Source organism: Balaenoptera physalus (assembly GCF_965194825.1).
Source record: "Balaenoptera physalus genome assembly, chromosome: 4".
In the NCBI taxonomy this organism is placed as follows: Eukaryota; Metazoa; Chordata; class Mammalia; order Artiodactyla; family Balaenopteridae; genus Balaenoptera; species Balaenoptera physalus.
In genome coordinates, this window is record NC_138891.1 from 132,199,365 (window position 1) to 132,225,739 (window position 26,375).

General features: G+C 35.5%; 1 protein-coding gene across 1 annotated transcript in view; it reads right to left on the reverse strand.

Moving 5' to 3' along the window:
• Positions 1-26,301, reverse strand: part of KRTAP21-1 (keratin associated protein 21-1) — a 39,566-nt gene extending 13,265 nt beyond the window's left edge. Inside the window, exon 1 of the mRNA XM_082459461.1 lies at positions 649-26,301. Within this exon, the coding sequence (XP_082315587.1) occupies positions 649-898 (250 nt within the window). The 5' untranslated portion in view covers positions 899-26,301. The remainder of the gene's footprint in view (positions 1-648) is intronic.
• Between the last annotated feature and the right edge of the window lie 74 nt (positions 26,302-26,375).

Here is a 26,375-nt window from a genome sequence, read left to right on the forward strand (position 1 = left end):
CTTTAAGCACTCAGGCCACCTCTCCTCTACCTGGGACTTTCTCATGACTACCTGAATATGTGTCATGCCTCCTCCACTTTCCCTTCCAGCTCCATCCTAGACACAGTGAGATTTGCAAAGCATGGTTCTGAAATACTGTGAGATTTGTGCTGAGCATGTGGGATATGAGAAATAGGTGGAGAAGGTATTATTTCTGATGCAAATATAAGAAGAAATGCTTGTATTATATCAAAGAAGAACTCAAGGCCCAAAAAAAACAGTTAGCCCAATCTTCAAAAGAGGCCATAACACCTGAAAAAAGATTGATTCACAAGCAAGTACACCGGGATTTGTTAGAAACAATGAACGATTTTTATTGAGAATAAGTGATTTTCCCAGCTATAGGATATTAGCATCATTAACACAGTCATAATGGAGAATCAGAGATTAAGGGAGTAAAGGCTAACATTTGGAAAAGAGTCAGATGATACCACCATGGAGCTTCAGGCCTCAAAGACGCCAATCTAGAAACGTGTAGTTGGATGTCAAAGCCTCTGTCAGGCATGTAATTTCTTGGATATAGAAATTGTGGGTAGCATCCTTGAACCAGCATTATCTTTTGATGTATTTAGTCAGAAGCAAACAAGGCTTGGATGGTGATATTCTAGCAGCAAGAAGAATAACATCTCCTATAGCAAACTGACCAGTAGCTGCAGTAACCAGTGCCAGAGCCATATCCACAGCCATATCTGGTTCCATAGCCACAGTCATATCCACAGCCATAATAAGGGCTAAATCCACAGCCATAGCTGTTTCCACAGCCATAGCCACAGGAGTTGCTGTAGTAGTTGCAACACATGTTGTCAAGGGAAGTGGATTCAGGTGGGTTACAAGAGGATGTTTCTGAAGTGTGTGTCATCTACTTCCCATGGACCTTTATATACTGCCAGTAATTGACAGAGCATACCATTCATTCCCTGACATGGACAACAAATATGTAAGCAACCATTATGTGCCAGTCACTGTTGACAATCAATACTGATTTGCTTAAAATAGCTTGTTGTTTTGGAGACTCCAGTTTTATTTAAAGAGCATCATGTTAATATGTTCTGCTGAAGAATTGTCTCAGTAGAATCATGTGTCCCAAAACTGATATCATTTTCAAAGTCTCGTTTCATTTAATATCTATCTTATAAAACAAGCTTGTTGGGGAATGTAGGAAATTTTTGCCCGTTTTTCTCTCTCATCTTTCCAAAAGCCCTGCTTCCGGCCATAGGAAAGGTAATACTCTTATCTCCTTTCTTGACTTCTTGCCAGGCTTCTCCAACCCTCTCAGTGTTCCGTACCTCCTCCATGTCCAACTCTCCTCAAATCCCTAGAAACAGATCAACATCTGATCATTCAAAGCCAAGCCCATCCACTGGAAGAGTAACTACTTATAAGTGTGGAGACAGTGTGCTGTATGTAAATGTTTCTTGTTATATTTCCTTCTTCCATGTACCAGGCAAAGTAAGGTCCTTCACAGGTGGGGCAGCCCTCCTTTCTCTCCCATTTTTTGTAGCTACATAAGTATTATCAATACCGTTGAGGAGACTTTCACAACCTAACCAACTTTATTTGGCTGAAGAATCAGAAACCTCAGAACAGAGTCTAATTTTTTTCATATGCAGATCTTATCAGAGTTTTGCATTATGAGAGATTAGTGCATTCCTCTAATTCGATAAATCATTCTTTCCTTCTCCTATCACTACTGTTCCTTGTATGTTTAGTTCAGAAGCTAAAGTTTAGTAGATAACATTGATACCTACAGCAAAAGCCCACCCTCCTTATTCATTCATGACATAAAGTAGTACAAAACTCAATTTTGCCCTGTATTTATACATACATTAATCAGAAGTTCTCAACCTTCTACAAAAATTTTCATTGTGATTTTGAAATATAATGTGTCCCCTTTCTTCCAAATAATCCTATCACATTTACCTTTTCAACATATAAAAGAGGAAAATAAGCATCATTTCTTCTGATATTAATGTTTTTCTTGCCACCTTAATTCTCAGCTAAAAAAAAAAATCTGTTTGCACATCAAAATTCAGATCTGTGATAAGTTCCTGCGAGATGCCTTTCCTCACTGCTAACGTCTGGATTGGATCATCCTCCTCTTGGCTGCTATGTGAAGATACATGTCATAGCACTTGTCAAGGTTTATTGAAACAATGTCTTGCCTCACTAATTAAAATATGTCACTCTATACCAAACATCCAGTCTCTCCCTGACCAAACATTCAGTCTAAAAAAAAAGTGTTGCTTTTTTTGTTTGTTTGGGGGGAGGGGGTTGTTTTGTTTTGATTTGCTTGCTTATCTTACTTTCTAGGTTTTATTTAAATCAACATCTTCAGAATCAGGCAGACTCCAAAATTTACATTATTTTTTACTGTAACAACCATGAAATCCAAGTTGGAAGGGAATATAAGGTCAAGAAGATCATTCTTTTTACTGGATACTTGAATTTCAACAACAAAGGAATGAGTGGTGATTGAGTACTTTATTGAATGCCTTCAACAGGGATTTTCACAAAGCTGCCAGTTTCAATTTTTGAGAATTTTCATTATTAGATATTTTTCCTTCAGAGAAATCATTCTACCTATTTTTTCTGGTATTGGTCTCCAGTCTAATCTGATCACTCTGCTATGTTTCATCCCTAACCATAAACGTAAAGAAAATATATTCCCATTCCAATTTTTCTTATCCTTCAGTTTCTTACCTTTTCTGTCCTCCTTAAAATTCAAAACTATAAATTCTACTTCACAAATTCTCTGGAATAGACACTTTACTTTTCAATGCCACTGCCAACACATACTTTCTGGTCACAGTACCCCTGGATTATTGAAAAAGTCTTTTATCTTTATTGCATTATTTCTAATACCTTTCCATTCAGATCTCGGATACTGGTTTATAACAGTAGAAACAATCTCTATTCTGTGCATCCCTGAATAACCAGCTATGAGTAAATGACTGGCACATAATTTGAACTTACTATTTCTCCATAAAAAATGAATGGATCAAGTCAAACATATGTTCAAATATTGGTGTGCCACTTATAAACTATAAGATATTTGATTATATGCTTAAATTGTCTGAACACCAATTTCTTTTTTCTAAAATGGAGCCTAACTATTTTTACATAACTGTTTTTCATATATTGCATGCCTATTTAGTGCTCTGGGTCAGGAATTTTACTCAGTAAATGCTATTCCCTTTATCTCAGTTGTCTTTTTTCCCCTTGGCTATAAATATTTATTTTTGTGATTATCATTTTAATACATGTTATTTAAGAATGTGCTTTTTAGAATCCAAACATAAGTTTTAATTTTAAATAATTTTACTTTTTTTTTTTTTTTTTTTTTGCAGTGACATGGATGGACCTAGAGATTGTCATACTGAGTGAAGTCAGACAGAGAAAGAAAAATACCATATGATATCCCTTATATGTGGAACCTTAAAAAATGGTACAAATAAACCTATTTACAAAACAGAAATAGAGTCACAGATGTTGAAAACAAACTTATGGTTACCAAGGGGGAAAGGGAGGGCAGGAGGGGTAAACAGGGAGATCGGGATTGGCATATACACACTATTATGTATAAAATAGATAACGAACAAAAACCTACTGTATAGCACAGGGAACTCTACTCAGTACTCTGTAATGACCTATATGGGAATAGAATCTAAAAAAGACTGGATATATGTATATGTATAACTGATTCAATTTGCTGTACAGCAGAAACTAACACAACATTGTAAATCAACTATACTCCAATAAAAATTAATTTTTAAAAATCTCATTTTTCTTACCCCATAGTTTTAAATTCTTGTCTAATAATAGATTTCAGATACCCATATTTATTTGTACTGAAATGTTGATTTAGTCTGAATTTAAGATAATAGCTTTGTAACTCAAAAGGGGTCATTCTATGATACATATATATATGCCTTAATTAAAAATGTTTTTATGATAAGGAAGCAAAACCCCCCAGAATATAAATTACCTTCCTAGCAGCCTTTTTTCACCCTGACTGAGCCATATTGTATAGTAATTTATTACCAAAAATACAATGCCAACATTATGTCATGGGGCATGGAATCATGCATATTTTCAAGTTCAGAAATTTAAAAATGACTTTATGTTGTATTTTTAAAGCATATATCTTGGGAACATGTTTCGGTACATATCATGTAAAAACTTGATGTGGACTTTTTTGAAATCCACAAGAGTAAAAAGATCAGTCCATAGAAAAATATTTTATTTTTAGGACTATGTCTATTTTGATAGCTTGGATTAAGTATCATCTTGCAGTAAGACATTTTAGTCAAGATCAAAGATTTATTAAACAGTAAATCTTCATTATCCATGTGAAATATGTTCTAGAGATTCCCATAATTAGGAATGTACATAAATTTCCCCCTTAGAGTATATTTTTTCTAGCTTCCAATCTCCCAAAATCTTCTAATCTAAACTCTCATTAAACAATGAAAACATTCCCTCTAACCAGTCCATCTCTATTGTACGTTGGAAAATGCCTTTATACACATTATCTCAGTTCATTTTCACAATCTCGTAAAATGAATAGAGTGGGTACTTGACAAACAAGTGTTCAGAGAAAGAAGCTGAGCCTCGCAGTGATCAAGTCACTAGCCTGAAGTCACACAGCAGAGGAGTATCAGAGCCAAGTGTTCATAGTCTTCTGCTGGTGGGTTCCCTGGCATATGCTCCTCTGGCCAGGCCCTCTCCTGCTCACGGAAGAGGTATGCACTGCACTCTAGGTACTCTTATGAGAACAGGGAAAGCCTGAGAGTTCCTCTCTAGATGTGCTTAGTGATTACACGTCCACCAGGAGTGATAACAAATGGACACAAAGACTTCTTGTCCCACTCCCCTATCTGACTGGCCAATTCCTACTCAGGCCTCAACTCAAGTGCCTCCTCTTCTCAGATCTCTTTCCTGATGCTCACTAAATAACCCTCCATATTTTATAACTTTCACAACATACGGCTATAAAAACAATTACTTCATTCTATTTTTAATCTTATGTTACTCCTACACAAGATTATGAATTCACTGAGAACTGAGCCCATTTGGATAGACAGATTAGATAGATGATAGATAGATGACAGATAGATGATAGATACATAGATAGATAGATAGATGATAGATAGATAGATAGATAGATAGATAGATGATAGATAGATAGATAGGTATAAATGATAGATAGATGATAGATATGATATGATAGATAAAGATAGATAGATATGATAGATGATAGAGAGATAGATGATAGATAGAATATAGATAATAGATAGATACACAGATAAGTTGTCCACAACATCTGCCATACCACAAACCTTACCTCTCTTTCCTTAGCCTCTACACTGGATAACAACTTCTTCCTACACTGCTGAGGATCCAGAAGACCTGACATGATTTTACTTAAAGACAGAATGATTGAAGCTCACACCAGCCATAATATTCTTCCTATTTTTCTACAATACTTTGCAGTGTGAAGAGCTGACTCTCCCCTCCATCCACTCTCCTTACTCCTGCAACAAATATGGAAGACACAAATCAGAGAAAGAATATCCCCCTTTACTTTCTTGTTTCTAGAGTATTAACATCATTTTCTCTGCTAGTCAGGCTCAATACTTCTGAGTCATTCTTGACGAACAGTTCACAGAATGTCAGGCCTGGATCACCTGACCTAGGTGTACCCTAGGTCACCACTTACCCTGGAGTTCTCACTGTGGTGATCTTGCCTTCCTTGCCTATGATCAGGCAGCTTCCATCACATGCATTCCAGTGGAATAGCCAGTTCAGCTCTCAGAGCCATAGTTATTGGAAACATATTTTATATTTAGAAGTCATTTTCCCAGTAATTATCACCTATTAGTTCCAATTGTGATTTCTGGGACACGAGAAGCAAATCCAATTCTCCTGCCATATTATAAGCCTTTAAATATGTTTTGATAACTCATGTCACTTCTTTCCTCACAAGTCTAGATATTATAAGGATACATTTCCACTAAGTTTCTCTTCCTTGGACATCTCTTATCTTCCCCCTCATCATGTCCAGAATTCAGAGATTCACCCTCTCAAGGGGTTCAGAAGTCTATCACTTCTTTCCCTTTATTTGTGTCAATATCCAATTCAGGTCCACATCACAGCTTCCCTGAATTCTCCTAGACTCATATCTCTTCCTCTTCCAAACCATTCTGTAAGACAATACCAGTTTCATTCCCCATAAACAAATAATTCTTCTTTCTGTGTATATGCATATACAAGTATGTGTTTGTTATTTTAGATGTGAGTAATCGCTAAACAGTAAATTATTGAAGAGAAATGTTTGGAGAAACCAATGAAGTCACAGAGATGCACAAGAAATTAAAAATTAAAAAACAGGGAAGTTACAAAACCTGTAGTCAGTGATGCATTATAGTAAGATTAATGACACAGACTAGATAGATTCAAAGAAGCATTTCATTGGGAAACCAATTTGCCCCAGTGTGGAGCACTAATGCTCATGGCCAAGGACACAACGTAGAAAGAAAGCATGAGATAGATGTAAGGGTTAAATTTCAGAAAACAAATGGAATTTTATCTTCTTTCTTCCATTGTTATCAACGCCCATCTATGGCAAAAGCATTTGAAAGGAATAAAAATATTCAATGACTACCCCTTGGAACAGATTTCCACTTGTCACTTCAGTAGCAAAGGATATTCTGGTAGTAATTTGCTAACAGCAAAAGAAATAACATCTCCTGTAGCAAAATGAATAGTAGCCATGGCAACTACAGCCAGATCCAGAGCTTGACCCATATGGCCACTACCACAGGGCCTTCATTCATAGACACAGCCAGAGCCATAGCTGTAGCTATACCTCCATAGGAATTTCCATAGCAGTAACAACTCATGATGTTTAGGAGCTACAAGTGTCAATGTAAGGTATATGTGGGAAGCAAGGGAGTCTGCAAATCAGTGTTACCCACAATCTCAGACCTTTACATGCAGTCAGGTGTGGCTGGGAAACACTGAGTCAGCCTGCTCAGTGATATAACAATTTGCTTCAAAAGAGCTCATTTTACTAGGCACTTCGAATTTGTTAAGAAATCTCTTTAATTTACTCTTCCCCAGAGTTTTCTCTAGTTAATAATAAGCCTGGAATAACATTGACTTCTTTTTCATGACCCCAACTCTATTGAAAACGTATCTCTCATGTGACTCATGACCTTACAAAGACCAAAGTAAATGTTTCGTCCTCTAATTAAATTCAGTGGCTTTGAAATCATGTGTGTGTGTGTGCATATATGTTGCATAGTGTACGTATATGTTTATCCTTATTAGGCAAGACTAGTAATATTATTACCACTATCTACAATTTATATAAAATAATATAATACTACAATACTGAGGGGTTTTTTGGAGATCCAGAGAAATTGGAGGGTATTTTATTTATTGGTCCCTATATTTTTATTTTCATACAATTTTTAAAGGTTAGTTTCCATTTACAGTTATTACAAAATATTGGCTGTATTCCCCTTGTTGTACAATACATCCTTGAGCCTATCTTACACCCAATAGTTTGAGATTTAAAAAATTAAGTGATTTGGCCAGAATAGCACAGCTGTTTAATGATAGAAATATAACTTAGTCATTTGATTCCAAATTCCATATGCTTCAAGTTTGACTTCAAGAAGAGGCAGAATTTAATAAATTAGTTATCACTAAAAATATCAAAATGCCAATATTTGCATTTTGTAAATTGTCAACCCCCATGCTTTGCTTTTTTATATTAATAGAGCATTTCTTACATTTCACTTTGCCCTCCATAGGTCGGTATAAACAAAATGTGAGTGGATAATTTTAACTATGTTTCTGTGAGTTCCAAGTATCACTTCATGAGCAAAATACCATTATTACTCACTCTTCCAATTATAGTGCTCTAAGCTTTGTCCCTTGAGGTCAGAATTGCCTACTCCTCTTCCTACTGAAAGAAGAGATAGGTAAAGATAGGTTTAAGAGAGAATTAATATGGCTGTTTATAAGTGCTTTAATTCTGGATCTGAACCTGTGTAAAAGTAAAACTTTAATCATGATCCTATAAAATTAAACCATAAAGTAAATGTCATCTTGAAACTTAGACTTCCATCATTATTGCCTATGCCCATCCCTGCCCCCAAAGAAGTCCTCAATACACATGCAATCCTTTAAAATTGGATTGGTGCTATGATTCCACCCACATAGCAAATGCATCCCTGCCTTCTCTCCGAACAAGTTTAGAATAATGATGTTTGCTTACACAAGTTTAATTGGATTCTTCGCTAGACAGTCATGAAGCAATTCAATTCAATTTATCCAACATGTACTGAGTACACACCATTTATGAGACACAATCAGGGCCAACTGCACGGCTGTGCAAGCAGTGCATGTGCAAAAGGCCCAGTGCTCAGAAGGCTCCCTGTGCTTGGTGTTAAATGTTCCATCGTCACCATCTCTAAGTTCTTAACACCTTTCATCCTTAAATTTGTGGTTTGTAAGTGAAGTCTGCTGGAACAATGGAACCTGTGCAGAGGATTTGGGGTGTTATGTCACATGCAGTCCCACCTCTCACCACTTCCCCACCTCCCCGGAATAAGTCCTCAGTTTCCCACTGCCTCATCCCCATCCAGTAGTCCTATAACTGCTGCTACCTTCTACCCCCTCCGCCTGACAGGAACCTGGGTACAGGCATGGGAAAGTTGGGATCCGGCACTTGTGAGGCTCTAGATTCATTCAACAGCTATCCTCATGCCCCAAAGCACATGACATTAAATAGAAAACAAAAAGCATCATAATATGTCAAAAGAGACCACAGAATACAGGCAAAATATCTTTTTTCCTGCCTTTTTGACACATTTTCAGCTTGCTGTGGACCCTGCAGATTATGTAGCTGGCCCTGGACACAGTGCCAAGGATTGGGAGGATTAAGTAGGAAGAGCATGTGTTCTCAGACCTGCAAAATTCCAACGATATTTTAGGAATTAGTCCTTGACCCTGTAAGTGGTCCATAAGGGGCCAGTAGGGCACTAGTAAATTGACTCACTAAAAAAATTAAATATTTCCATCTTGGTTAATTTCAAACTACCAACAGGATGTCCCTGATGTGGAGTTGGGAAGAGATGCACATTGTTAGCCTTCCCAAGCTGGTACAGGCTGGCTTCTGCACACTTCTGCAAGAGAGGCCTCTTGGTGTGGCACTTTAAGAACATGAATCCTGGCTTCAAATTCTGTCAATTCACTGAACTTCTCTGTGCCTCAGTTCCCTCACCTATAAAATGAGGACATGAAATGATAGTATCTAACTCTTAAAGTTGTTGAGAAAATCTGAGTTAATATCTGTAAATCACTTAGAATAACACCTGGCCTCTAGTAAGTGCTATTTAAGAAGTTCTCTTTGTGTTATAAAATGGCATGTGTGATCTTGTTACCTCTCCCATACACCAGAGTGTGAATTCCTTGAAGTCTAGAAATTTAACTTATGCCATTAAATCCACAGCCCCTAGTGAAGTCCAATACATCATATTTCATGAATGTTTGATGAATGAAAGTTTATAATTCAGAATCTAAAATAGAGATTGGTTCATTAAAGGTGAATTTTTGTCTTTCCTCAAAGCATCCATACACACATACACACACGCATACACACACACACACACACACATACACACATACACACACATACATGAACACATACACACAGACACGTACACACACACATACACACACACACACACACTCTCACGCAATCACATTTTATCTGCTCCCTACTTTGGATCTCAAAGGTATTCAATGCTAGAAGATATCTCTCCACAATGTGATGAGGTTTCTTAAAACTAACTAATACTATTTGACTTCAACCTCCATTACAGAAACTTGTACAAAATCATGTTATTTTTTTCTGTTTCTACATCCAGCATCATTATTCTTCTCAAGCCTTTATATTTCAATGCCACTGTTTGCCTGCAGAATCCCAGAGTATTACAGTAAGAAGAGTTGAGAGGACAATTAGTTCTACCTCTCTCCTGATGCAGCATTTCCATCCACAACATGTCCACAAATTGGTGACCTGAACTAGTTTAAAACCTTTGGAGACAGGGGAGCCAAGCATGTTGCCAATCCACTTTTCAGACAGAACTAATTTTTAGAGGAATTTTTAATGTCAAGAAGTCTAACCCCTTGAATCTTCCATTTATTCTTAATGATTATGGTCTCTTGAGTTGGAAAAGCAAATAAAATACAGTTATCTAATACTTTTCAAATAGCCAGCACCCCAGACAATATTTTCTGCCCCTATTTCTATCATTTTAAATACTATGAAAACAGGCTTCTTTTCTTCTAGCAAGGGAAATCTCCCATTTTTCCATTTTGAAATGTTAATATTCAACATATTGATAATATAACACTGAATTCTTTCCATGTATTTCCCATATCTTGTTTTTCTATTATTTTTATCTTTATGGATCTAATCATGGTTTGTTTTGCAAGCAGATCACTGTGACTAATTCACAAACCTATTGCATATCTTCTCTGAGTTACAGAATATTATTATCACTGCTATTCTTTTATAAGAGTTAAATTTTGGCAGAATATAGGAAGAAAAAGTGGGATCACTCCAGGAGTTTCCCTTTTTATATATAGTAAAGGAAAGTGGAATACCAAAGATCAAAGAATACCCATCCTAAAAAGAGAGCCTCAAGTTCTCAACTATTTGTAGAAATTCTTTATTATTCAGTCATGATGGTAATCTTTGACAATTTTTACCCATTAAAAAGTAGCCATCTTCCCTCCATTCTTCCTGAAGCTAAGCATATTTCTGCATTTGTTTCTCGCATTTCTTCTCTCTCAATAGTTTTGTAATGTCAATATTTTTAATTAATTTTGCTGATTGCCTTAATAAGGAACAGCTCTCATTAAACCCAGACAATATATGTCATGTCATGGTCAGCAGAATTCTAAGACAGCCCCCTTGAGTCCCACCCACTGGCATCCATGCTTTTTGCAATCCCCTCATCTTGATTATAGGCAGGACCTGTAACATCCTTCTAACAAGTATTCTATCACAAAAGTGATAGGAATCATTCCCAGGATTGTGTTACCTCATATGGCAAAAGTGAAGGGATTTTTCTGATATAATTAAGGTCCATAATCAGTTGACTTTAAATTAATCAAAAGGGAGATTATCCTTGGTGTTCATGATCCCATCAGGCAAGAACTTGAAGTGGCACATTCTCTCGCTTTCTCTCTCTTCTTCTCCTCTCCTTCTCCTTCTCCTTCTCCTTCTCCTTCTCCTTCTCCTTCTCCTCTCTCTCTTTCTCTCTCCCCTCTCCCTCCACTGCTAGTTTTAAAGAATCAAATGAAACATGAATTCTATAGCATCAAGGAAATGGATTCTGCCCAAAACCTGAGGAAACTTGAAGTAATGCCTTCTATTTCAGCCTCCAGGTGAGAATTCAGCCGGCCAACAACTTGATTTTAGCCTTGTGAGACCCCAAGCAGAGACCCAGTGAAGTTGTTCCCAGACTCCTGACCTACTGGCAGATAATAAATGTATGTTGTTTCAAGCTACTAAGTGTGTGGTAACTTGTTACACAGCCATAGATAATGAATCTCTGAGGAACTGCAAAATTGAAGAATACATATATTCTTCACCTTATGTTTTCACATAGAGTGTTTTGGACGTTCCTCTTTGATGAATGACCATCAATCTCCTTCCTCCCCTTGACCATGATGCTTCTTAAAATAGTAACTTATACTCATTTTATTCACTCCTTTACTATTCATTCAGTCCCAAGTTAAGCAAACTGTATTCACTCTCACCTCTCTATGAAAGTATTCAATATTCTCACAAAATCACCATAATTGAACTATTTGTCAATGTAACTGATGCCTTGTAATAATTCCTTTATTATTTTACAAAGAAGCAGGAAATAAAATGGTCATATCATGGAAATATAAGCTCTTACTTTTAGTGGCCTTATTACACTTTGCCTGAAGTGTTTTATATAACAATATATTATTGAAAATGTAATGAAAGCAATCTGGTATAATATGATACTTTGGAGTTCAGTAACTAAGGGATGAAGAATTTTTGTCCTTACATAATATTCCATTTAGAGATATTTCTATATGTTTAATTATGAATAGTTGCAATTCTTCCTTGAAATTTTATTACCATTAAATGAGTTTGATGACTTTTAGATGATTAACTCTTAGAATTTAATAAACCCTACTCTAAAAGCTACATTTAATCCTCACAACACTCTTATGAAATGGGCACTATTATTCCTTATAATTTATTTTTAAAAATACAGTTTAGAAGGAAAGTAAATTATCCAAGACCACAAATCAAGTAAATAACAGAAAGAAGATCCTATTTTCATGCTAGATCCTGGAATTTCAATCATTGTATGCCATTAAGTTTAGGCTTAGAAACGTTGTTTTAATGAACTGAAATCATTATTTCTTGTAACAGGAGATTTTAATGGTAATCAATGTTTCCTTCAATATTCATCTAGAATACAAGGGTTCCCATGAATCAGAGTGTCCCAAATATCACACAAGTATAAATATATGATCTTTCCTAATACTCTCTCATTGCTCTCCATAGTATCTTGTTTTAATGCACATGAATACCTATTTAATTTAAATAATCCTATCATGAATCTTTCTAAATAAACTTGAAAATCTCTCCTATGCCCTTCGTGAATGCCACAATTAACAACTACAATGAAAAATTTGGTGTATTAAATTGCAGACCTCTATGAGGAGAAAGAGTGGAGAGGATTCATCTCCAGGAAATAAATGGTATCTTAATTTAGGAATGCAACTTTGTAGGTTATTTTTATCTTTAGTAGAAAAAAGTAAGGCCCAGAAGCATAACCTAGATGATGGCTACAAAGAAAACTAAATTACTCTGCATATTAAAAGAGAGAGAGAGAGAGAATTTGGAGGTGGGGAACAGAGATGACATAGTGAATGGTGATTAATGAGGAGAGAACTGACCAGAGAGAAATCCTCTATGAGACAGATGGCAGAATATTTATAAACCTTTCATTGTAATATAACATGTGTGCAGAAAAGTACAAATCTGAAGTGTGCTGCTCAATAAATTTTCATAAAGTGAGCACAACTGGGAAACCACCGTCGATATCAAGAAAAAACACATCAGTTTCTGTGACGCCACCCCTCTCCTCCTCCTAGCTACCGTTTCAATTCTCTTCCCAAAAAGGAGAACCAAAATTATAACCAATACCATGAGTTTCAATATTATAAATTAGTATTACCTGTTTTTTATTTTACATAAACAAAATCTTGCCCATCCATTATTTTGTGTCTGACTTCTTTTGTTCCTCATTATAACTGTACAGTTCTTTCCCCATTTTCCATATGTCAAAGTAATGTGTTCTTTTTCATTTCTTCATAATATATAACTTTATGAAAATACGACATTTCATTATAAATTTTACTGTTGATAAAAATTTGAGTTGTTTTATGTTTTGGCTATTAAACATAATGCTACCAAGAGTATTCTTGTGTTACGTCCTTTTATAAACATATGTATGCATTTCTTTTGGGAATAGTCTTAGTAGAAGTACTTGATCGTAGGGTATGCGTAAGCTCATTTTAAAAGATACTGCCAAGCAATAGTCCAAAATTGTACCAATATATATTCCCTGGGGCAGTAAATGGAAGTCCTATTTACCCATATCTTTAATTACCTTCCATATTATCTGTTTTTACACTTTCACCATTCCGGTGGGTATGTAATAATAACACATTATTGTTTCAATTTCCATCTCCCTAATAGTGAAGATTAAAAAACTTTAAATATTTCTTGGCTATTTGAAATATTTCTTGGCTCTTTGGTAAAACCTCCAAGTCTTATGTCTGTTTTTCTACCAGGCTGTCCTTTTTCCTGATAATTTTATAATTCTTTATATATTTTGGATACAAGAGAAATAACATCTTCTGTAGCAAAATGGACAACAGACATAGCCAGAACCACATCCACAGTCATATTTGGATCCAAATCCACAACGATAGCCACAGCCATATCTGGAACCGTATCCACAGTTTAGTCCTCTGTAGCTCTTGCATCCACATCCGTAGCAATAGCCACGGCCACATCCACAGCCATAACTGTGGTCCTAACCACAGCAGCCCATGGTTTCAGGACTAGTGGGTTATAGTAAGAATTTTCTAATGTCCCTCACACACCTGGGACTCATATACTGTGAGGAATGTGTGGGGCTTACCTCAGTAAGAATCTTTTTCTCATCACAGAAATTTGCATAAACTGAACTCATTATTTTGGTGACTTCAAATTTGTTGTAAACTTTCTATTTAATCTGCTGTTACTGAAAAAGCATATAAAGCCAGTCAGCAACCTTGAAGGAAATCAACATCACCCAAGTCCATGCTATTAAAACATATTCAGCAACCTTGGTTTTAACCTACAACAGTCCCTCTCCTTGTTAATCTCTCTTCCATAGTACTTTCAGAAATACTGAAGATTAAATTCAACATTTCCCTATATGATGCTTCAAATGTGTAAGACATACTCCCACCAGAGTAATGTCTCGGAAAACCTAACTCATCATTTGAGAATCAACACAGACATCACCTTCTCCAGAGGGCCTTCCCTGGCTCCCACAATCTGATTCACATACCCCTTCTTGGAGGATGTAGCTCTATACTATATCATGACCCCTGCACATTATACTATAGTCTTCTCTTTATCTACCTACCTTACTGAATTTCATTTGCGTACCTGAAATACCTTTTGTTTATTGAACTTAGCCCAACGTCTGGTTCAAAAGAGGCACTGAGCAAATGGTGGTTTAATAAAGCAAAGAATGAATGAGAAAATTAATGAATTTGTGAAAGACAAATAATCATTAGATCTGACAATATTTAATATGCTCCCAATTCTAATATTAATTTTTATTATTTTTGTTAGAGATAAAAACACAAATTTCAACAATAGTAGTTAATAAAACAAATATTAACAGTTATATTTGATTATTTGATTTGATTATAAAGTACTCCTACCCATGTTAGCCCATGTTATTCTCAAGAGTCCTGTGAGAAATATTTTAAAATTTGTTCTTATCATTTTATAAACAAACAGACCGATGTTAGAGGTTAAGATATTTACAAGACCACTCAGATCTTCAGCAGCAGAACTTAAATCAGGTCTTTTGAATATAATATCTATACTTTTTCCTTAATGCCTCAAAGCAAGAGAAAGATAAATAAGGTGATTCATTACCAAGGTTTTTTCATAAAGTTTATATTCACCACATCTTCTAAGTAACAAAAATTTATGATTCTTTCATTTTATATACCAATTTTTTTAATCTCCTTTTTGACCTCCACCACTGCAGTGAAACCACGAATGCTTCTTAAGTAGACCCACTTACTGAGCTCTTACATTCACTGCAAGTCTCCCTTCAGACTCAAAGTGTTATGTTCTTGTGGTAATGACATGCTATTGTCTGGTTTTAGAGAGGGGCCGCATTATTTTTATGAAAAGGAGTTATGTAACCCTAGGAGTTAAGGAGACAGAACAATGATTTTTCTAACAGTTTTAATTTTGAATCTTATGTAATAAAGTGTCATAAATCCACAACCTCCATGGGCAAAACGTGCCTTTTATTCAAACCTTCCTCAGCCTGTTTAATTATTGTGGGTGCTATGACTACTCTTTCAGAATTATCTTCTGAAATATCAATCCTTCCAGACTCCAGGATTTATTATAAATGTGTTTTTCCACTACCATTACCACAAAGTAGATTTTATTACATTAATCTTTATTTGTATTAATTTTCTTGTTTTTCTGTGGTCATCAGACAACTGGTGAACATTTATTAAGCACATACAATCTGAAAGGCCTTAACATATTGAATTTTAAAAATGTTTCCCTGTCTTCAAGGTTTAAACTTCTATTTCAGGAACTCCCCTTTGACCATGCATGTCTCCTGCCTATGACCCAATTACAGTTCTTTTTCATGTTACCAACCTCCACTTCTTCGTGACTGCACTTCACACCATCATCTACTGCAACTGCTCTTGGTAAGAACATTAATAATGACCCACATTACATTTTCATTGCCTCTTTTATATGTCTATTTTCTAGCATAGTAACCATGCCTTTTTCTTGAAAACTTGCAATCTTCAGTTTCGTGATAATAGGCTTTTTTAGTTCCGATCTTACTTCTCTGAAAAATTCTTATTTCTCATTGGCTCCTCTTAATGTACCCTCTGTTTGTCTTTTTAATTATTAGGGTTGCCTTAATTCTGTCTTCACCACTTATTTCTCATTCCTTACATGCTTACTGAGTTACCTCTCCTCTTCCCATTGGTTTAACTACCTGTAATTCCAAGTACACAAATCCAGCTTGCTAAAAAAGAAAATTTCTCGTGAATGTTGCTGAAATTCCATAGATCTTTTTCATCATTGTATTTCCTAGGATCTTAAGTAGTGTCCAGAACTTTGTTAGATCCAATAAATATTTCTTATATGGATGAAAGAGTAAATACATCTTATTCATCCTTAAATCTCCTCTTTCTCCATGTTTCTACTCTCAATGACTGATACAACCCAATCACCCAAGCCACAAACCTGAAAGTCATGTTTCACAATGACATCTCCACCAACCACCAGGCAGTCATCAAGCCTTGATTCTAAGCCGTACGTATATCTGTGGAATCTGCACTTCCCCTCAGGCCATGCTCTATTCATATATCATCATCATCACCATCATCTTTCCTGCATTATTAGTATAAATTTGGTCTAACGCCAACCCATTTAACAAACCACTACCATAAGTTTTCTAAGCTACAAGGCTAATTGTGTGTCTTCATTCACTTAATTCAACACTCCCCATCACCATGAGAGTGAAACACACATTTTGAATGACAACATGACATACTATGTATTCCTCAACTTTGCCAAACTACAAAGATATGACTCCTAGCCTGCAGGAGGTTCTTAATAAACATCTGTTGTATTTAGTTGGCAAGAAGAACACCAGTGTTTTCCTACTTTCCTGCTTTTTCACTTGCTACCTTGCCTGCCTGGAATATCTCCATCAGGGTGCTATCTGGCAAACTCAGCCTTCACCTCTTTTGTGAAGTTTTTAGGACCTCCTTTCATACCAGCCAGTCTCCAGCATAGCACTCCATTAATGGCTTTACAGATGAGTAGACACATGAATTACAAAGAGGAATTACTTTTATCGGTTGTTTTATTATTCATTTTGAACTTTAAACACAAAGTAAAGATGTCTTAATTAAAAACAACTACTTAGTGTCCTGGGCATAACTTTGTTACAATTGTCATCTTGTTGGTTTTGTTCCTTTTTTTATAAAGTCTAGGGATACCTTGGGTGAAATGGTTTTTTGTTTGTTCATTTATCTTATATTCCCCCATTGTCTATCATACACAGCAAGTGGTACATATATAGGCTTGATTTTTTGCTACATCAAATGGAATAGAATGGGATGGAGTGGAACTGGGTTGGATACAAAAAATTAATTTTTATAGTAAGGTCTAGGATGGATTACACAAGAGAAAAGCTGAAGTCATAGAGGACATTTATAAAATTATTTTACTAGATAAAAGGTAAAGAATCTCCAACCTAGACAGTTGAAATGACACTCAAAGGAAGAGTAAATTAAAAGAAATACAAGCAGAATTTGACAAGAGATTGGTTCTGGTGGTGAGGGAAAAGAACTGGATGATGATGTTAAACTTTCAGACCTTTGCAACTTGGCAAAGATGACAACATTTTAATATTTATTATTTTACTTTTCTTTACTTTTAAAGTTAAGATGATTTCAATTCTCTATGTGTAAGATCTTTGGGATCAAGGAAAGATTCCCACAATGAAAGCTCTGATACTCATCTCCACTGGGTATTTCACACCCTGGAGATGCTCATAAAAGAAATGATCTAGTTATTAACTTTACACCTTTGGCTACTGTTGTAACCACCACAATCCCTTATCATAAACACAGTTTGCAGTTGTTACATCATTTATTTTGCCATCCTAGTATAACAGCAAGTGAGGTAACCATGATAAAGTATAGATGTGGGCCTGCCTAAGTGTTCCTATTAGGAATGACGTTACCAATTTTATACCAGATAATTTCTTTCTGAGAATCTCATGTTCACCAGCAAACTGTAATTGGCTAAATGTCTGAGGGAACATAAGTTTCAATGATAATTGGTCAATACTTCTTTAAAGTTACAGGAGAATCCAGGGAAGCCATTATTGGGTTGTGCTCCTAATTGTGCAGAACAGAAACCCAAGGGAGGGCATGCCTTTTGGCCTGAGTTGTGCTGATGCTGATATTAGAAAAGCAAGAAATGCTTCTTTCACAAGTACTGAGACTGTGTTTGCAACCACCAAGCCTCCAACTAGAACTGAATGGCAAACCATGTTGTTATATTTTACAGCCAAGACATTTTTTGTGCCAATTGTATAATTTTGCTGTGTTTCACAAGAGAAATCTATAGCAACACATTGCATATGATGTTGAAAGAAAAAGAAAATTATCTCAAGGAAGATACAACTGTGCCCCTACAATCCTATGAAATGTTGTGTATGCAGCTGAGAACTGAAATCCATGAAAAGACACATAATAAACTAGACTTTAAAATAGGCAGCAAGAGGACTCATAATGGTTGTCTCTGTAGTACATATGACACTTGGTAACTAGCCCAATTTCCAATTAGCATAGGTTCTTTCTATGAATTGAATCATGTCCCCCCTAAACTCATATGTTGAAGCCCCAATCCCCTCTGTGATGGTGTTGATATTTGAAGATGGGGCTTTGGGGAAGTAATTAGGTTTAGATGAGGTCATGAGGATGGGGCCCTCAAGAAGGGATTAGTGTCCTTGTAAGAAGAGATACTAAAGAGCTTGCTTCCTCTCACTCTTTCTGCCATGTTAAAGACACAGCCAGAAAGAGCCCATCTGCAACCAAGAAGAGAACTCTCACCAAGGAAACTTGATCTTGGACTTCCCAGTTTCCAGAACTGTGAGAAACAAATTGTTACTGTATAAGCCACCCAGTTTATGGTATTTTGTTAGACAGTCCAAGCTGACTAATACAGTTACTATCAGCTCAGAGCTGGTGATGGCCATCTTTAGTTTCAACAGTAACATTCAAGTCAGGAGACTAACAATTCCCATTTAGATTAATTAAAGTGGCCAGAGGTTTTCATATCAAAATAGAAATTGTTCAAATGATAAGTATGGTTAAAAAAAAAAGTCTAGAACAGATAACAATTTTACATTTTAAACAGTAATTGAGTTAATACAATTAATACAACCAAATCCAACTTTTTTTCTTTGCAAGTCCCCAGAATTCAGAAAGCACACAAAGAAATTGAAAAGCTACAACCTGATATGTTTCATAGCATATAATTTGACTCTTCCTAAACTTTCATCTTTTTTTAAATCAATTATTTTATTCTTATAAGTTAAAAATCTAAAATCCAAATTCTCATGTTAAATTTAATTAAAAGATTATCTTCCTAAATTTCTTATTCAATTTCATCTAAATCATAAGAATATTTCATCTTAACAAGAACCAAGTTGATCACTTTTTTATTTAAAAATTGTGTGCAGAAAGCAGAGCAAATCAATTTACAAGATGCCCTTCCTGTATTATTATTGGGTAAATATGAACCCATTAAGTATAGTTGTAGAAAGAAACTAAAAAGTAAAAAATGAGAGAATGGCTGAGTGAAAGAAAGGAGGGGAGACAGGTAGGTTGAGATCACTGCTTAATTTTATAAATTTATTTTGGATTGAAAATAGTATAAACATTGTCCAAAAAATGAAAACAAAATAGTTTCTGGATGGTCAGTTCTCTTTAACAATGAAAAATTAGAGTAACTAAACATTAGACTCAAAGTTGTTCAAGGCATTAGAAAATACATAACTAGGAAATTAAATGACTTTCCATGTTAAAGAAAATATAAATAATTGCATCAGGAAATTAGCCTATAGATATAACACCATAATGCAGTCATTTTCACTTCTGTTGAGTTTTGTACTCTTATCCTCAGTCAATGAAAAATAAGCAGGTAACAGTATTTTAGATCTCTTACCTCCTCTTTTCATCTTTCTATGCCTAAAATATCTCTATTGTAAAAGAATTGATATAGTTTGGCAGATGAATCCTTTTTAAAACCAGTAAGTAATTTTATTTCCTTCCCTGTAACACTAGCAAGATTTTATCTCCCTACCCAGATTTTAAGTTTTGAACTGTTACTTCAGGTAATAAATACCTCAACATAGGTGCTTCATTAAATATAAGATAAATTGAAATAAATACAAAATTATGCCTCTCATTGGCACCTCATAAAATCCAGCTCATAGAAAGCTCTGGGTTTTTCATCAGTTCAACTAGGAAAATACCTAGACCTTGTCTTCACGTGATCAAATGTCACATCTGAAACCTGAAAAAAAATTAGATAATATTCTGGCTATTTTAAACATTTGAATGTTTAGCTCTTACACACTGTATCTATATTTGCTAAAAAATTCTAATTTTCAAATATTTGTCATGGCCCAAAAAAAAAAAGAAAAAAGAAAGAATCACTCAGACTATGTGATGGAGTAGCCATACACTCCATTTCTGAGGAACCCCTCAGGCCATTGATTAATGCAATCAACTGAGTATCATATCATTATATCTGATTAAACACTCCCTGATTTTATTGGCAATTTAAGAACTCCAGTTTAATGCTGAGGAGGAAATCAAAAAGTATTAAAACTCATATATCTTTTTTTTTTCAAGAGGGAAAACTTCATTTGGTATTCAGTCCACACTAGATAAGGGGTGATCTATGGAAACAAACATATTGAAACATGGACATGAATAAAATGAGTAAACAGAAGGAAAAATATCCACAAAAACACAGGGTTTTAACCAACCGACAACCTCACTGTTGAGTGGGCTGTTCTTTCCAGTGAACTCCTTTGGAACTCATGTTATAATAATGCCGATAATAAGTCTCTGCTCCTTGCAATCCTAGGAACCAGCGTATTATGTAATACTCTTCCCTTATTTCCTCAATATTTCTCATGAATAAGAAATACAAGCTTCTGTAAGAAATTTCCAGAGACTCAAAAAACACATGAATACAGACAAAAGAAAAAGGGGGTACACCAAGGACTGTTGGGAGGCATCTCTCAACCTGATGTTGGAAGAACTGACTCCTGTAAAATAGAGATTGTCATACTAGCAGTTATCCTATAATAACCTTATATGAAGTGAAAAGAAAATGGGCTAGTTCACCGTGTTATAGGTAATGCAGAGAGAACCATCATGAATCTTCTTGCTACCTGTCTTAAAGTATTGGTTATGATGAGTCTTTTCATGGGTTTCAATGGTCAGGTACACATACAACACTTCATATGGCCAGTATGGGCACAACTGTATCTTCTTGTATCAGTACTTCATTCTTTTTTATTGCCAAATAATATTATTCCATTGAAATGGATATATAACATTTCTATACCCATTCATCAGTTGGCATATATTTGGTTTGTTTCCACTTTTTGACTAATATGAATACTGCTATGTAGATTCAAGCAAAAGTTTTTGTAGGGACATATGTTTTCATTTCTCTTGGATATATATACCTAGGAACTGAATTGCTGGGTTATATGGTTTCTTTATGTTTAAAATTATTGAGAAACATATGTTCATCAGTGATGCTGGTCTGTAGTTTTCTTTTTTTGTGGCATCTTTGTCTGGTTTGGATATCAGGGTGATGGTGACCTTGTAGAATGAGTTTGGGAGTATTCCTCCCTCTGCTATATTTTGGAAGAGTTTGAGAAGGGTAGATGTTAGCTCTTCTCTAAATGTTTGATAGAATTCACCTGTGAAGCCATCTGGTCCTGGGCTTTTGTTTGTTGGAAGATTTTTAATCACAGTTTCAATTTCAGTGCTTGTGATTGGTCTGTTAATATTTTCTATTTCTTCCTGGTTCAGTCTCAGAAGGTTGTGCTTTTCTAAGAATTTCCAGCACAAATTATTGAATGTAATGTTCTTCTGTAACTACAGAACGGCTACACTGACATTCACAAAGTATTCAGCTCATAAATGTGTCAATGTTTTATAAGGGCTCTCTAATCGGTTTTATTGTATTTTTTAATTATAATTCATTTATTTATTTTTTTATATTTAGTCAATGAACATTGGATTTTGTGCAGAGGACTAAAGATAAAATACATATTTTTAAAAAATTAAAATGCGGTGGGTAAATCAACACAAAAATTATTTTTAATATTCTGAAAACACATTAAACAATGTCCTTGAATTTTATAGTAATTAATCACATAGAAAATGAGCATGGATTTGGAAATCAGAACGTCACACTGAAGCTCCAGCCATCCTTATATGATATTAAATAAATCATTTAAGCTCACTGAGATGTAGTCTCTTTGTTTTTAAAAAGAGTGAGAGAGAAATGGATGAAAGAGACGTGGTACATATACACAATGGACTATTAGCCATTAAAAAGAACGAACTAACGCCATTTGCAGCAACATGGATGGACCTGGAGATTATCATACTAAGTGAAGTAAGTCAGACAGAGAAAGACAAATATATCATATTGCTTATATGCTGAATCTAAAAAAAAATGATACAAATGAACTTACTTACAAAATAAAAACAGACTCACAGACTTAGAAAACAAACTTATGGTTACCAAAGGGGAAAGGTGGTGGGGAGGGATAGATTGGGAGTTTGGGATTGACATACACACACTACTAATATTTAAAATAGATAAAGAGCAAAGACCTACGGTATAGTACAGGAAACTCTGCTCAATATTCTGTAATAACCTAAATGGGGAAAAAAATTGAAAAAAAATAGATACATGTATATGTATAACTGAACCACTGTACTGTACACCTGAAACTAACACAACATTGTTAATCAACTATACTCCAATATAAAATAAAAAAATTTTTAAATAAAAAGGTAAAAATAGATAAAATGAATGAGGGGAAGGGGACAGCAGAGTGAGGGGATTAAAATAATGAGATGTTAATGCCAATCTTGCCCAATTCATTGAGCTATTATGAGGATAGAATGAAATATTTTTTGCAAAAGTGGTTTTTTTCTGGTATTAAAAGTTGAAGGCAATACAATTTGCATCATTATAGTAAAAAACTCACACATGAATTTATTTCACAAATATTTACTGAGTCCACGTTATGCCAGCCACTGTTTCGGGGCTAAGGATAGAGAGGTGAACAAGAAATAAGACACAGTCTCAGACTTTACAGAGCTTCCAGCTAGAAGAAGAGTTTTCAGACTACAAATTTAGGGCTTGTATTCTTTTATTTTTCAAATTTACATATATAATAATCACTCCAAAATCTAAAGAGATAATAAGAAAAATAATTACCAAATGGTAAAAATGAAAACAAAACAGCACTAGTGCTTGGCACTACACACACAAACTTCTGGTTATTGAGTGAACTTCTGCTGTAAAATTCCTTACTTGTTGGACTATTAAAGCCTTTAAAAGCTCCTTTTTACATTTTACTTTTAATATGCCAATATCTTCTTTCATGTGCAGAATCTCTCATTTTATTTTTTTCCAAAATCTGGGCTTACTTGCCCCAAAAGTTTCCTATCTAGACTCACTGAAGTATAAGCTATATTTCAAGCATGAACATTGTGCGTGAGCAACAAAAGAGGTAAAAATTGACTTTCTAAATTATAAGGAAGGCCTCTACAGTTTATTTTGTAATGCACTCACTAAAATACATACCCACAGTGCAGATTGAGCAATAAACAGTGTTCAAGGTAAGTCAGGTGATGGAAATTAATAAACATAGTAATGTTTTCATGTGTTAAAGGGGTAAGAAAGACTGTGACTTTTATAAACATCATGGTAGAAAGAAAATAATCATTTTTCTACTTTATAACAAACCAAGACAAAGAAGATTTCCCAAATAATATTGTTCTGTAGCACTTGAAACTTAAAACTTGGGCATATAAGATGTATAAGATTGGAAGTAGAGACCAAAAGCAACACAGTCTCTTTCATCTGATCTAATCCTTGACTGCTCCTGTGTCCAGCTCTGTAGGTGGACCATTTCTTCTGAATGATTACAACTGTTAAACATGACCCAGTTCATGAATGGTTAAAAAGAATCATAAAGTCTTTAACAAAAACAAGCAGAAAAAATAATGAGATGAATTTAAATGCATTTATTAAGGAACTGTGCTATAACACATAAACTAAATAGAGAGGTTGGGACACCAGAGTTTAACAGTTTAAGAGCAATTGCTTAAATGTTGATTATAACAAAATATTGGTAACTCTGTCCCAGAGGCTGAAGTGTAAGCTGCCATGTCGTGCTGTTGCCCACTGTCCACAAGAGATGAAGATAAATGTAAGGAAAATCAACATGGGCTTCCTGAAATTTGTCACAGGATACTAGTGAGAAGCATAAAAACTCTGAAAGTCAAAAAATAGCCACAAGGGACTTCCCTGGTGGTGCAGTGGTTAAGAATCCACCTACCAATGCAAGGGACACGGGTTCAAGCCCTGGTCTGGGAAGATCCCACATGCCGCGGAGCAACTAAGCCCATGCGCCACAGCTACTGAGCCTGAGTGCCACAACTACTGAAGCCCGCGTGCCGAGCCGGTGCTCGGCAACAAGAGAAGCCACCGCAATGAGAAGCTCACGCACCGCAACAAAGAGTAGCCCCCGCTCGCCACAACTAGAGAAAGCCCGCGAGCAGCAACGAAGAACCAACACAGCCAAAAATAAATAAATAAATAAATTTATTTTTTTTAAAAATAGCCACAAGATGACCAACATCTTTGGGAATATAATGGTCAGTAAAAAGAGTATTCATAGCCAGAGCTGTATCTAGCTCAAGCCATAGCTAAGCCCACAGTCACCACCATATCTTGAGCATAAACTACAACCTGGCCCTGGGTAGCTCCTGCATCCATATTATAGCCACTGCCAAGGCCACATCCACAGGCTCCGCCAAGAGTTCTTGCCATGACTGGAATGCATGATGTCAGAAGGTGAATTTTCAGTTGGTTGTAAAAGAAGTTTGATGTCATTCAGAGCTCCAAGACCTATACATATATCCACTGCCAGGAATGGGTGGACCATGTCTCACACGGACTCTGCCTTCCCACTCAATGCATCCAATTGTGTAGCAGCCTCTCATTATTTTGTGGTGTCCTCTTAAAAAAAGACTTTGTCACAGCAGTTAAGGAAGTTTTCAAGTCACCTCCTGCTAACATGGGTTTCCCCAAAATAAATCTTCAGTCAGTCTAAAATAATAAGTTCTATTATTATGAGATGTACTATTCAGATTTTATTATACATAATCAGCAGTGTGACACCTTCTATTAATGTGACGTTCCCCTGTGAACGCACAACCATGGGAAAGCTACTACAACAAATTCTTTTGCTCTTTCATTATCCTGGTATTTTACCTAAGACCATAAACTCAACTTCTTCCTCATTGCAATTTAACACGTCAGATTAGGCAGGAAGTTACATTCCTATTAATGCGTAAAGCCTCAGAGACAGAATTATGTCTGCGTCCACCTGCTGTCTAAACAACATACAGTTGGCCAAAAAGCACATGAAAAGATGCTCAGCATCGCTAATCATTAGAGAAATGCAAATCAAATGGGTTATCACCTCACACTAGTCAGAATGGCCATCATCAAAAAGTCTACAAACAATACATGCTGGAGAGGGTGTGGAGAAAAGGGAACCCTCCTACACTGTCAGTGGGAATATAAATTGCTACATTCACTATGGAGAACAGTATGGAGGTTCCTTAAAAAAAAAACTAAAAATAAAGCTACCGTATGGTCCAGCAATCCCACTCCTGGGCATATATCCGGAGAAAACAATAATTTGAAAAGATACATGCACCCCAATGTTCATTGCAGCACTATTTACAATAGCCAAGACATGGAAGCAACCTAAATGTCCATCGACAGGAATGGATGAAGAAGAACATATATACAATGGAATTTCACTCACTCATTAAAAAGAATGAAATAATGCCACTTGCAGCAACATGGATGGACCTAGAGATTATCATACTAAGTAAAGTAAGTCAGAAAGAGAAAGACAAATATCATATGATATCACTTATATGTGGAATCTTAAAGAAATGATACAAATGAACTTATTTACAAAACAGAAACAGACTCACAGGCTTCAAAAACAAACTTAAGATTACCAAAGTGGAAAGGTGGGGGAGGGATAAAGGAGGAGGTT